The sequence below is a fragment of the Octopus sinensis genome, linkage group LG10 (assembly GCF_006345805.1).
Source record: "Octopus sinensis linkage group LG10, ASM634580v1, whole genome shotgun sequence".
Classification (NCBI taxonomy): domain Eukaryota; kingdom Metazoa; phylum Mollusca; class Cephalopoda; order Octopoda; family Octopodidae; genus Octopus; species Octopus sinensis.
Window position 1 is genome coordinate 16990055 of NC_043006.1, and position 13913 is coordinate 17003967.

Sequence of the window (13913 nt, forward strand, 5' to 3'; positions counted from 1 at the left end):
ACAAGGCCGGCCCCTTGAAATACAGGTACAACAGAAACAGGAAGTAAGAGTGAGAGAAAGTTGTGGTGAAAGAGTACAGCAGGGATCACCACCATCCCCTGCCGGAGCCTCGTGGAGCTTTTAGGTGTTTTCGCTCAATAAACACTCACAACGCCCGGTCTGGGAATCGAAACCGCGATCCTATGACCGCGAGTCCGCTGCCCTAACCACTGGGCCATTGCGCCTCCACTAGCCAATATATGATGTGCAAGCTAAAAGAAGATATGAAATAAGGAATCTGTTCATATGGCTAATTAAAAAAATACAAAACCACCAAGAAACACAAAAAGCTCTAAAATTGCAATTTCATACATCTGTCTAAATACTGTCTGGAAAATGGACACCAATGGTGTAATTTACATTAAAAACAAAAAAGAAGCCAACTTTTTAATAACAGCAAGTCATTTAATTAGGATGCAATCCTATCACTGCTCTTTTACGAATTCTTATTTGCTAACTTTAACACTTTCGATACCATCCTACCTGAGAGTGCTCTTGATTGTATGATAAAGATTATCTTTATTTTTTTTAAACTGATCTAAATCAAAAGTTTCCATGAAAATTTTATGTTAATTTAAATTCCAAACACCACTTAATAACAACAAAGTTATTTTACTAAGTTCTGTGCTGTTTTAAAAAATTAATTGAAACAAATGGAATGTAACAGCACAGCTCCCATGACTTCAGGAAACATTTTTTCACGCCGATAGTTGCTGAAGTGTGGAACAAACTGCCGGCATCAGTTGTTAGTTGTCGGAGCACTGCATCCTTCAAAACTTTCGTGCTTTCTGAGATTCGCCAACACTACACCTGATTTTCTCCCCTCCATACACACACAAGCATGTATCTGACTCATGCATTGTACGCTTTCCAGACATTTGTACATTACTGCATGTACTTTATATGCACTTTCTGACAAGTTGTGGTGCACCTGAGCACTGTATACAAAAATTTCATTATATAAGGTATTTCAACAGAAAGCAATAATTTTCAAAAGTTTACAGTAGTTGCTTGACCTGCTAGAAAGAGAAGCCGAAATATGCCTCAAACTCACATCCTACTATCGATCTTGATAAAAAAAAAAAAAGCAGGGTATATTGGATAAGGTAATCCTAGCTATGAAAAAAAAAAGGATAGTCATAGTTGGAGTGTCTTTTTTTACTTCTTCATTTTCTTACACTCGCACCCCATTTTTCTTTCCATTTCAGTATTTTCATTTTATTTTCCCCATTTTCCACTTAGTGATTCAGAAAGTGAAAGAAAATTGTATTCCATTATTTCCTTGATTTTTACAGTAAATATGTCATTATCCTCTATCTTTTACTTGTTTCAGTCATCGGACTGTGGCCATGCTGGCATACCACCTTGAAGGGTTTTGTCAACTAAATCAACCCCTGTACTAACCGCTTGAGTTTAGTACTTACTTTATCGGTCTCTTTTACTGAACTGCTAGGTAATAAGGGGATGCAAACAAATAAGGTGGTGGGGGAGGGGGAAACAAAGACCTACACATACATGTACACAATGGACTTCCATACTATTTCTGCCAAACAAATTCACTCACAAAGCATTGGATGACCCAGGCTATAAGAGATACTCGATCAAGGTACTGTGCAGTGTACTGAACCCAAAACCACGAGGTTGGAAAGTGAGCTTCTTAACCACAGAGGTGTGCCCACATCTATAAAAATAACCAGTACCTCTGAGATTTCGAGGTGATTTGATTTCTTACATTAATATTATGAAGCTAGAAGCTACAGATCTGTTAGAGATAAGCATGTGACTATATTGCATAACTAGTGATTATTCTATCAGCTTAGGAATAACCAAGGCCAAAAATATCTCAAGTGGAGGCAGAACTTTAAAATATTTAAAAAAATTATATTTAGGCGCAGGAGTGGCTGTGTGGTAAGTAGCTTGCTAACCAACCACATGGTTCCGGGTTCAGTCCCACTGCATGGCATCTTGGGCAAGTGTCTTCAGCTATAGCCCCAGGCCAACCAATGCCTTGTGAGATGCTGGTGTGTTTACGTCCCTGTCACTTAGCGGTTCGGCAAAAAGAGACCGATAGAATAAGTACTGAGCTTACAAAGAATAAGTCCCGGGGTCGATTTGCTCGACTAAAGGCGGTGCTCCAGCATGGCCGCAGTCAAATGACTGAAACAAGTAAAGTAAAAGAGAGAGTATTTATATCATCCTACCCATGCATGCATGGAAGACGGACGTTAAACAATAATGATGATCATAAGAGAAAGAAAGGACATCAATATTGAACCATGAAATGTAGAATAGGTTATTGATCCAATTGATATTACATATTTGAGGATTAACTGTGAGGAAGAGACGAGCTGGAAGAAAAGGGCTGTGATGGCAATGGTCAAGGGGCTTGATTGGAACAGAGTATCATTAATAGCATGAATAATCATGGCAACATGGGTCACAGCTCTGCTTGATTAGGTCTGACATGGGGCTAGCTAACAATACAACAAACCTCTGGGTGCTACATTTCAAAGCATATCTTGATAGAAACTGCATCTTTTGTTAGATTCAGTTATCAGTATAACAAGCGACAAATTCTCTATGCAAGGGTCATAATGACAACAAAAGAAATTAACTGAATTGCTGACAAAAATTCATAGAGAAAAGATAACTTGATATTAAAGAATCAATAAAAATAACAAAAATGAAATTCAAGAGTGGGAAGGAGAGTGCCCTGAATCCAGAATTTTTACTAAATTATTTTACTGTTCTTAGACACTAATAAAATTTAACAAAGTTTTTGAAAATATCTGTTTTTAAAAAAAAAAAAATTCCTAATTCTTCTATATATTGTTTAAAAGTGAATTTCTAAAACAATTTGTAAGCATAAGTTTTTTGATTTTAAATATATATGAAGCTTTTCTTTTGATGCTAGCAGTGATACAGATTTTAAGAATTATTACAGTATGATCTTAAATCTAACCTTTTAAAATTTTAAATACATGTTGAAGAATATCCTATTAGAATTAAGCATGAAAGACCCAAACACTAAATACAAAATATATTTGGTTTTAAACAGAGAAACATCTCTATTTCTAAATAAAGAAAACAAACCTTGTTATTCATAAAAGTCTTAATACACTTACAAAATATTATAGAAAGGAATATTGAAATTTTTTTCATTTTCCTTTGTGAAAAGTTCTTCATCTGAGGAGGAAAGCATGTCATTACAAGAAGAGTCCTTGGCCCGAGATTTATCAGAGAGGTTACTCTTGCTCCTAGTAATGAAGCATTTTCTACCCTTTGTAACCTTACAACCCCACACTGATAAGTCCTCCAAGAGTGCAGAGTAGCCAGTTATATTGGATGTGATGTGACGGCTAAATGTAAAAAGCAAACAGGAGAATCAAGGGTCAAATGGAGAACTGCATTAAATCAAAATTATCAACTGAGAATGAGACATAGAAATTTATAAAGAAAAACTAGTAGAAAATTCAAGATATTCATAGTTTAGTTATGAACAGAAAACGATTGGTTTAGGGGTGGATTAAAAAGAGGAAAGGAAATGGTCATTGAGGAAGAAACAGGAAGTTAGTAGAACTTGAACACCAAAACAAGGAAAGAAAATGTTGACATAAATTGCAAATGCTGGGTGGGTCACCAACGATATATTCTGTATGTGTCTTTCATATCACAATATTTTATAAGAGATACACAGAGAAATCCTTTCAATATTATATGTGTCTAGCAAAAGGAATGGTTTAATTCATAGTTTTTCCATTTTATTTTTTATTAGCTCCTGCTGTTCTTGAGGAGACCTGTTGAGTCAAATACGTCAACATCAAAGAAAAATTCAAATGGAAATTGTAGTTAAGACACCCATGCCGTTGACATGTAAAAAGCACCGTCCGAACGTTGCAGATACTAGCGCTGCCTGACCGGCGCCCGTGTCGGTGACACGTAAAAGCACCAACCGATCGTGGCTGTTTGCAAGCCTACTCTGGCCCCTGTGCCGGTGGCACGTAAAAAACACCCACTACACTCACGGAGTGGTTGGCGTTAGGAAGGGCATCCAGCTGTAGAAACACTGCCAAATCAGACTAGAGCCTGGTGCAGCCTCCTTGGCTTACCAGACCCCGGTCGAACTGTCCAACCCATGCTAGCATGGAAAACGGACATTAAATGATGATGATGATTTCTCAATATTTTTGTCCAACAAGGTTTTCTTTGAGATGGTTTTGTCTTAGTTACTATCACATTTCTGAGCAAATATATACATTTCCTTTAATCTTTCACTGAGTTATCACAGATATATTTTATGATAGCTCTGTAGTTAAGAAGTTCACTTTGTGACCATGTGGTTTCACGTTCAGTCCCACTGCATGACACTTTGAGCAAGTGTCTTTTATCTGGATCCACCAAAAACTTGTAAGAGGATCTGGTAACTCAAAGCCCATTACGCATGTAAATGTGTTTGTGAGTGTGAATTGCCTTGTCTGCACATCATGCACAAACTGTAAATCCTCATCATATAAGCTGTGTCATTCATTCATAATCTTCTATGGAAACATGTTCAGCCATTGAGCAGTTCATGTTCAAAGAGATATATCCTCCCTTGGAAACAGGTAAGAGCTAGTGACTGGAGGGGTAATCTTTCCCCCATAAGTTTTCTCTTACCCATACAATTATGGAAAAAGTGGACATTAAAATAATATTGTAGATTGTGTATGAGTGTATATGGCAAACTGGCCAAATCAGAGCAACAGATAGAACACTTTGTGGTATTTATATTGGTCCTTTGAGTTCAAATCTTGTCAAGGTCTATTTTACCTTTCACTTTTTTGAGGGTTGACAAAGTTGCAGTCAAGGACAGTGAACTGGCAGAATTATTAGAATGTCAAACATAGATGCCTTGCGGTATGTTCTATCATTCTGTCTTCTAATAACCTTGACCATAATGATACTGATGGCACATTGTATCAACCCTTGCCTTTGCCAACATCAAGTATGGAGAAAGGAAACTTTTTGAAAAAAGCACACTAAAATCTTTTGAGCAGAAATATTTAATGTAGTCATCAGTTATGGCTGGTCAGAAGGTTACCATTGGTTTCACACCTATTATGCTCTTAGCAATAAGACTCCTCAGTCCTGCCTCCTTTAGTAAAGAGATTATGTGCCTCCAGCCAGCAGATCTGAGGGGTTGCCAATATTGCTAGGAGCAATGTAACAGGTGTCACACCAATGGTAACTTCCTGACTGACCATAACCAACAACTACATTAAATACTCTTCTAGGTAACAATAATAGGGTGGGAGAAGTAGGCATACCTTTTCTTTTTTTTTAGCAGAGAAATAGATAAAGTAATCGAGATAATCTGAGAGTGTGATAGAATAATTAAGCTTAATTACAGTAGTAGGTATCACAACATATCTCTGTGTATGTACTACAGTCAGGACCGGTATATGAACAGAAGGACTATCTCTGTGATGAATGACAATGACCAGATTGTGACTGGTGATTTTAATGGACATGATGGACTTCTCCTGCATATAACAGAAGCTATAGTTTATTGGTACAAGAAATAAGCAGGATTTACAGTTCTTGGGGTCCTCTGACACAATATAAGGATTTGCTAACTTCAGGAAACTGGCCAGCCACCTCGTCACCTATAATCAAGCAAACACAATCCAGATGGGACATGAGACAGATATAGTAATGAATGTCAACACTTTCTTTGGTGAAGAATGTACCACTCAACATAGACCAGTGATTAGTGACTTTAGACTAAGAGACAGGTGAACCTTGAGAGACAAAATAATATTGAATAGGAAGGTACGGCAGTTGAAAGAGTCACCAACCAGCTGCAGATTGAGATAAGTACTACAAGACAAACTACTGAGTGTCACAGGCCAGATCTATGGTTGGAGTAAGGTCTCAGCCAAATGGAAAATTCTGTGGTGGCGGAATAATACAGTAGAGAGAGCCATAAAAACCAGAAGACAGGACAGGAAAGACTGGAAGAAACGGAGAAGCAAAGAACAATGTGAAGTAGCTAAAAGAGAATTTGAAAGTAAGAAGTTTGCATATGTTTTTCAATCTAAGGATCAGAGATGTCAGGTATTCTGAATAGCAAAGCAAATGTATTTGAGAAAAGAAACTCAAGACATTATTTGGGAGAAGACAGTGAAGAATGTTAACGGCACACGTGCTTTAACTGATTCTAAAAACCAAGAGGCTCGAAAGTACTATTAGAAGAGGCTGTTGAATGCAAAGAATGTATGAAAGAGAGAAAGAGGATCTACTCCAAATAGACCCAACACAGGGACCAGACATAGCAGTTGATAGTAATATAGTCACAAGCACAATGGAGGATGTAAAGGCAGAGAAGGTAGCTAGTCCGTCAGGTTTAGTTGCTGAGTTGACTGAAATATCTTGCAAAATAGGGCACATGTTAGTCACTTGCATAGTCTATCAATGAAGTGAAAAACATTTACTAAACATTTTTCCATAGCAATTTGAAAAGAAAGAACGCTCCTATTCATAAACCAAATAAATAAATTTTATTAAAATTTTAACAGATGCACACACGCACACACACACACACATATGTAAAACTGATCAATATATTGACTTTCATTTTTTTATGGAAATTTTCAATGTTTGGAAGTCATACTTTTACACATTTTTCCTATTTATTAGCCTGAGGCAAAGGCTTTTCCAAAGCACATGCATACATATTTTGGGGCAAGAATTTCAATTGATAAATAGTCCTGTAAGGCTGTTTTAATCCTTTAGCATTTAAACCAGCCATATCTGGCCCAAATATTCTACCTGTTTTACATTAAAACTGGTGAGATCCAGCCTCTCTCTAACATCTACCCAGCAATGTCATACTAAAAATAAATAATCACATCTTTGAAATCTCAAAGCTACGAGATAATACAGGATTAATTTTATGAAATGTGAATATATAAGTATAAAATTTGACAAAGTAAACAATGCCACAGGATTAAAGATATTCAGATTTCCTTCAAGAAGATAATCATACCAGTTTAAAGTTTGGATAGAGCCTTATGCATTGACTTCACAGTTATCACTAAAATTTATTTCATGTTTTGATATGTAACCTCCAAAAGACAGACAAAATTCTATCATTATGGTAATAGACCAGATAAACTTCTATTAATTTTGAGTGAAATAAAACAGGTTGGAAATGTAACAGACTTATAATTTGGCGAATTCAAAGATTTCTTTTTTTAAATACAAAAGATCTTGAAAGTATGACATTTTAAATTGAGTAAAAAGTGTTCCATTTTAATAAATTGAGTTTATCCAAAAACTGAATTAAAATCTGTAAATTATCTTTAATGAACAACATGAACCATTAAATGAAATATAATCCAGTTCCTGTTTATAAAAAGTTTAAAATTTTTTTTTAAACAAACGGTACAAAGTACATGAGTAAGTGTTGGTCAAATCACTAATTGGGGTGGCTGACAAACAGCTGAAGAGTATAAGTCTTAATTATGAAACATTATGACAGAAGAAACAAGTTCACAGATGAAGAATCTACTCTATTAATATTCATTACTTCTTTTTTAGCAAAATTGTAAGCTGGATTGAGTCAGCTAAAGGTTTGTATGTTTACCAGCAAATATTTCACATTTTCAATACACGACACGCAATGTCTTTGATCTGTTACTTTCATCTTAGTACAGGAAGAATATATTTCTTAATTCATACAGCAGTATTCAGTTGTTTATACACTCATCTGGTTAGCATTTGCAAATGTTGACAGAAGATGGTTAAAGATAATTTTAGTTCTTGGTTAGTTATTAAACAAGGAGTATATGGTTAATAGTAAGGTATATAAAGATAATAATGGTTTTTAGTAATGGACTGGGAAAGAACAAGGAAAACTGGAAAAGAGAATGTAGTTTGGTGGTAAAAGTATCAGCTTCAGAGTATATTTTAAAAGAATTACTGGTGGATGGATAAATAAATGTAGTAACAGAAGAAAAAGCAAGAAATACAACTTCGTCCTGTATTATTTGTATTCAGTTGAAACCCACAACAGAATGCCACTGTTACATATACACACATTGTAGACCTCGTCCAAAAATAATGAAACAAAAAAAAAAGCAAAAACCACTTGACCAATTAACATGGAGTTACTCACTATGTTTATTTCCTCAGTTTTTTTTTTTTAAATAATACTACACAGGTTTCTACTCCTTGGAGTTGACTGACTCACTTTTCTATTTTGAAAGCCAAAGCTTTGGGAGCGGATTTGGTTGATGGAAACTGAAAGAAACACATCATGCTTGTGTGTGTGTGGGAGGGTGTTTGTATCTCCTTGTCTTGACATTGCATGATGGCTATCAGTGTAACTGTCATATGGGCAGTGTCATTTATTTCCAATATCCTGAAGAAACATGTCTGGCCATGGAGAAATATTACCTTGTTTGAAAACAGGAAATTGGTGGGTGACAAGAAAAGGTAAAATGGCCATAGAAAAATCCCCTGCAAATTTTCTCTAACCAATGCAAGCATGGAAAAGTGGATGTTAAAATGATTCTTCTTATTATCATTTAGAGTTGAATTCTGATTAAAATCATTATTTCCTTTTAATCCCTCCATATCCAGCAAAATACTAGTGAATTTGTGGCATTAACCCTTTAGTGTTCAGATTATTCAATCAAACATAATGCTTATTGATTCCCATTGATTTGAATTAATCATGCATTATCTCATATCTTCAAGATCTTGATGGTGTAATTACTTAATGTAGAATAACATTGTAGGGTAGGTGTGAGAGCCTGGATCTGGTCAGTTTGAACATAAAACAGATTAAATATTTTGGCTGGATATGGCCGGTTTAAATACTAAAGGGTTAACCATATCCATTATATACCTTCTAAAATGTCAAAAAAAAAAAAATAAATAAAGTGGAAGGAAACTAATATTTTTTTTGTGTTTAGTGAATGAATCACTGAGCCACATCATTTATTTTTGCTGTTTTCATGAAAAGTAAAAAATAAGGCCTCGGTAAACCTTCCAACATTTTAATACTAAATAATAATGTGTACACAACTTGTTAAAAAAGCAATGATAAAATGCAGGCTTGGAAGGCAAATAAAGCAAGAGTTAAAACATTGGTTAACATGCAGCAGGAAATAAAACAATTTAGTGGGGATTTGTTTACAAAACCTCATTTATGTATTATATTCTGTAGAATTATGCTAAAACAATAATCTTGAAGAATTTTCCCATGGAAAACTACATGCATTAAACATTTGACTGGAATGTTTTTAAATGTATGAACACTCAGAAATTAGGTTATGCAAATATAGCTCAATAGTTTACAGTTATTAAAGCTGTTTTATGCAGGCACACACACACACTTTCTGTTTTTAATACATACGATTTTTAAGGATTAAAAATCAAAAATAATGGTTTCAAAATAGACTTTAACAATTAAATTATTAAGCAATTATTATTATTATTATTAAGAAAAACGTGCAACAAAAGGAAAATATAAAATAACATTATAAAATAATCTGTGTGGAAGATTTGTACTTTAAAAAATTTTAAATCTGAAGTTGATTTCTTAAAGCTGTGGAATCTATTAATTTGAATTAAAACTTTAATAGAGTTACATTTAATAATTTATTTGCTTCCGTGCAATAAAGCTGTTCAAATGTAAAGAATTCTTAAAAGTTTGAACTAGCTTTCAATTTCATCATCTACTACTAATAAGAGCTTCGTATTTGAAACAAAGAATTATTAACAATAAGCATTATAAGGTTAATATTAAAATTCAATATAGGTGCATAAATGGCATATAGGTGAGGGCAGGATTTGTGTGGTTAAGATATTTTCTTCTTAACCACATGGTTTCATGTTCAGTTCTACTGTATGGCACCTTGGGCAAGTGTCTTCTACTAAAGCTCTGGGCCAACCTTATGAATGGATTTGGTAAACAAAAACTGAAAGAAGTTCATCACACATATATATATATATATATATATATGTGCATGCATGTATTAGATTTGCATAGCCTTGATATCACATGCTAGTTGTATACGAGCATCACCATCATACAATTGGTCTCCTTTGTTTTCAGTCTTCTGTGAGAACAATATTTCCTTGCTTAGGGACAGTGACAAGAAGGGCATCCAGCCATAGAAAATCTGCCACAATGCATTCCATCTGACTCATGTGAACATGGGAAAATGGACATTAAAATGATGACTGTGTAAAATTATAACAGTAATTTTTTTACCTAAGGGAATTATGGTTTTTTCTCTTCTCTTCCAGCTCCGTTCGCTCCACTTTAATTGCTGCATATTGTTCTTGTAAAAATGTCTCTGTAAGCAAAATGTCCAAGATATTCTCATAGTTAATAAAAATAAAAAATTATGTTAATTTATCGATCATATGTAGTTACAATTTCTGAGGCTGACCCTGATTCTATAACATAGACTTCATGTCTTAAAGTGATTTAAATTAAAACTTTCCATCAAAATTTCGTGTTTAATTTATGTTTCAAATTTTGACATAAGGTCAGTAATTTTGGGGGCAGAGAATCAGTTGATTACATCAACCTCTTCACTTGAGTGATACTTTCATTTTATCAACCCTGAAAGGATGAAAGCAAAGTTGATCTCAGCAGGATTTGAACTCGGAATGTAGCAATCTAAAACTAATATTGCAAAGAATTCTTCCCAATGTGCTAACAGCCTTGCTAGCTTTCTACTCTTGACACAAGTTTGATAAGGAGTTGGCTTGTAAAAAGCACCCACTACACTCTCAGAGTGGTTGGTGTTAGGAAGGGCATCCAGCTGTAGAAACTCTGCCAGATCAAGATTGGAGCCTTGTGCAGCCATCTGGTTTGCCAGCCCTCAGTCAAAATTGTCCAACCCATGCTAGAATGGAAAGTGGACATTAAACAATGATAATAATGATGATGATGAAAGCAGTGTTTTTCAACTGATATATGGTAACAAAAGAGTTAACCTTGTATGTAAACAAAGTGTTAGGAACAGCAAAAAAACTCAGTTATTAGCCATAAGGTTAAAATATATCTAAAACGATAAGGTAGTTCTCCATTTTGGAATCACTTAAAAGTAAGTGGTTAGCATTTTGAAAGTCATTGCAAAATGCATCAATATAGAATGTACCGTCAAATCAAACTGGTATGAAAAAGCAATGTAAATAAAATTATGACAATATATTCAACAATCAACAGTCTTAATCATATATTATATGTGACTTACAGCTTGATTCTTTTACATTTATTATTTTAGAAAACACTACAACAGGTAATCTAAAATGATATAAATTTGTTTATAGCTTGGTGGTGCTAAATAACAACCTTCAACCATATCTTAACTCTTTTGGCACCATTACATTGTTGAAATATACCACCTGTGTTTTAATTAATTTTGAAAACAATGAAGAATTTAATAAAATAATATTGTCATTATTAACCTCATTGTTATCATCTTTCTATTGAAATATAATAAATAAATAAATGCGCCCTTTTAAAGCCTAGCCAGGCTCATGGACCTGGTTTCTATGGTGTATGTGTTCCCCAGCTGGAAGGAAGCCAGTCCATCGCAGCGTTACTCATTTTTTCTAGCTGAGTGGACTGGAGCAACGTGAAATGAAGTGTTTTGCTCAAGAACACAACACGTCACCAGGTCCAGGAATTGAAACTTCAATCTTACGATCATGGTGCTGACACCCTAACCACTAAGCTACATGCCTCCACTAAATAAATGTGCCCTTTTAAAGCCTAGCCAGGCTCATGGGCCCGGTTTCCTGGTTTCAATCGTGTACGTGTTCCCCAGCTGGACGGGACGCCAGTCCATCGCAGCATTACTTATTTTTTGCCAGCTGAGTGGACTTGAGCAACGTGAAATGAAGTGTTTTTCTCAAGAATACAACACGTTGCCTGATCCAGGAATTGAAACCACAATCTTATGATTACGATTCTGACACCCTAACCATTAAGCCACACGCCTCCACCTGTCGAAATATACTTTGTTTCAATCAATTTGTCATGATTAAGTTGGTACTTGGAACATGATCTAACATGAAATTTTGATGGAAGGTTTTACTTTAGATAACTGTAAACCAGGAAATTTATACTATAAAACCAGGGGTGATTGCTGACAGGTTGGAATACATTATTCAGGGATTTATTTTGTATTGCTTTGGTTTTTTTTCAATATTCACAGATACAAAAAGTAGTTGGTTCTTGATAGTCATCTTTGAATATATAAGGTTATAAATATAATTCATATTTTAAAAATATCACAAATAGCAATGATTTTTCTGGACCTTCTCAGAGTGGCTAAAGCTTTGGCTATTTCTTTCTTGTATAGCTTTAGTAATTTGAAATTGTGCTGAAAGTTTTATGTTAGTAAAATTATGTTTGCCAATTTCTTAATTTGCCAATTACTAAATGCGTTCACTGTTAATTAATGAATCTCTTATTTGCTATTTCAGTTGGTTGCTACTATCACAGTTTTCCCCTCACAGCTTTGTAATTTATTTAGTGATCTCAAGCCAATAAGGGAGACTCTACATGATCACTTATCTGCTAGAAATAGCTGCCAAATCTCTCTCTCAAATCATATCTTACTGTTTTATATTTACAGAAGTACATTGGATGAGGTGGAAGGCCTTTGATGTTAGGTATGGACAATGAACAGCAATACTGCACCTTGCAATAAAACAGATGTGGTACTGGACAACAAGTTAATGCCTGTAGGGTTACATCTGTATAAATATTTATTTGCAGGTCTGGGTAGAATCATTAGTTCTGCATATCTCAAGTCTTCAAGCTATAGAGAATAGGTGCCAGATTAACATGTTGAGAAGCTTGCTACCCAACCATATGGTCTCGGGTTCAGGTTCAGTCCCACTGCACAGCACCTTAGGCAAGTGTCTTCTACTCTACCCCTGGGTTGACCAAAGCCTTGTGAGTAAATTTGATAAACTGAATGAAACTGATCATGTGCATGTTGTGTGTATGCGTATGCTCTTGTCTTGACATCACATAAAGGCTGTAAATGAGCATCATCATTATACAAGCAATGTTGTTTGTTTCCAGTCTTCTGCAAAAACATGTCTGGCCAAGGGAAATATTATCCTATTTGGAAACAGGTAAGGAGAGGCAACAACAAAGGCATCCACCTATAAAAATATCTGTCTCACCAAGTTCCATCTGACCAATGCAAGCATGGAAAAGTAGATATTAAATGATGAAGGATGATGATGAAACAAATATCCATATGTTTAATGCTATTGAATCTACCATATTTATCTGTCAGGACAGATTCATTAAATATTCCTCAGATAATTGTTTCTTTCTAATTATGTTAGCTTCTAAAAATTTGAATTTATAGCAAAATTTACTTTCAGTTTATGTCCCAAGATTTCAATTACAAATATACATCAAAAGTGATACTGCTTTTTGATTTATTAACCATACAAATACCTCATACAATTAGTTGTGATAAACTGACCTGAAGTTCTCTTCATTAGAATGTAATTAACCCAAAATTTACAGATAATGAAAAGCCAGCAGATTTTCTTCTATATCCTTTGCACAAGTTTTTATAAATCATTTGAAGTATAATATTAGTCTCTTAGTCCAAATGTAAATTCAATAAAGAAAAATACATTTTCATCCTAAAGCCTACCAGTGGTCAATTCATTTTTCTTTAAAAAAAAAACAACTATAAAATGTCATTTGTATACTAGGTTTCACTGTGTTTATAAAGTAGAAAATTCATTTTATTAAATATTTTTAAAAATTACATAAAGTTGCCAGCGCTGCCCCGACTGGCCTCGTGCCGGTGGCACGTAAAAAGCACCATCCG

The 13913-nt window shown here is 34.7% G+C and overlaps 1 protein-coding gene and 1 long non-coding RNA gene across 4 annotated transcripts in view; one reads left to right on the forward strand and one right to left on the reverse strand.

Annotated features, from left to right (window-relative positions):
• The window catches only part of LOC115216326 (UV radiation resistance-associated protein), a 99376-nt gene that overhangs the window by 25289 nt on the left and 60174 nt on the right, over positions 1–13913 (reverse strand). For 2 of the 3 annotated variants that reach the window (XM_036506314.1, XM_029785544.2), the window contains exons 10-11: positions 10304–10388; positions 3165–3398 (exon numbers count right to left, since the gene is read on the reverse strand). In XM_036506314.1, coding sequence (XP_036362207.1) covers positions 3165–3398; positions 10304–10388 — 319 coding nt within the window. The remainder of the gene's footprint in view (positions 1–3164; positions 3399–10303; positions 10389–13913) is intronic. The other variant, XM_029785545.2, reaches the window with a different exon arrangement.
• Positions 654–1110, forward strand: LOC118765038. The gene is made up of 2 exons (XR_005000881.1): positions 654–699; positions 1005–1110. It is a non-coding gene; the product is annotated as an uncharacterized LOC118765038 (long non-coding RNA).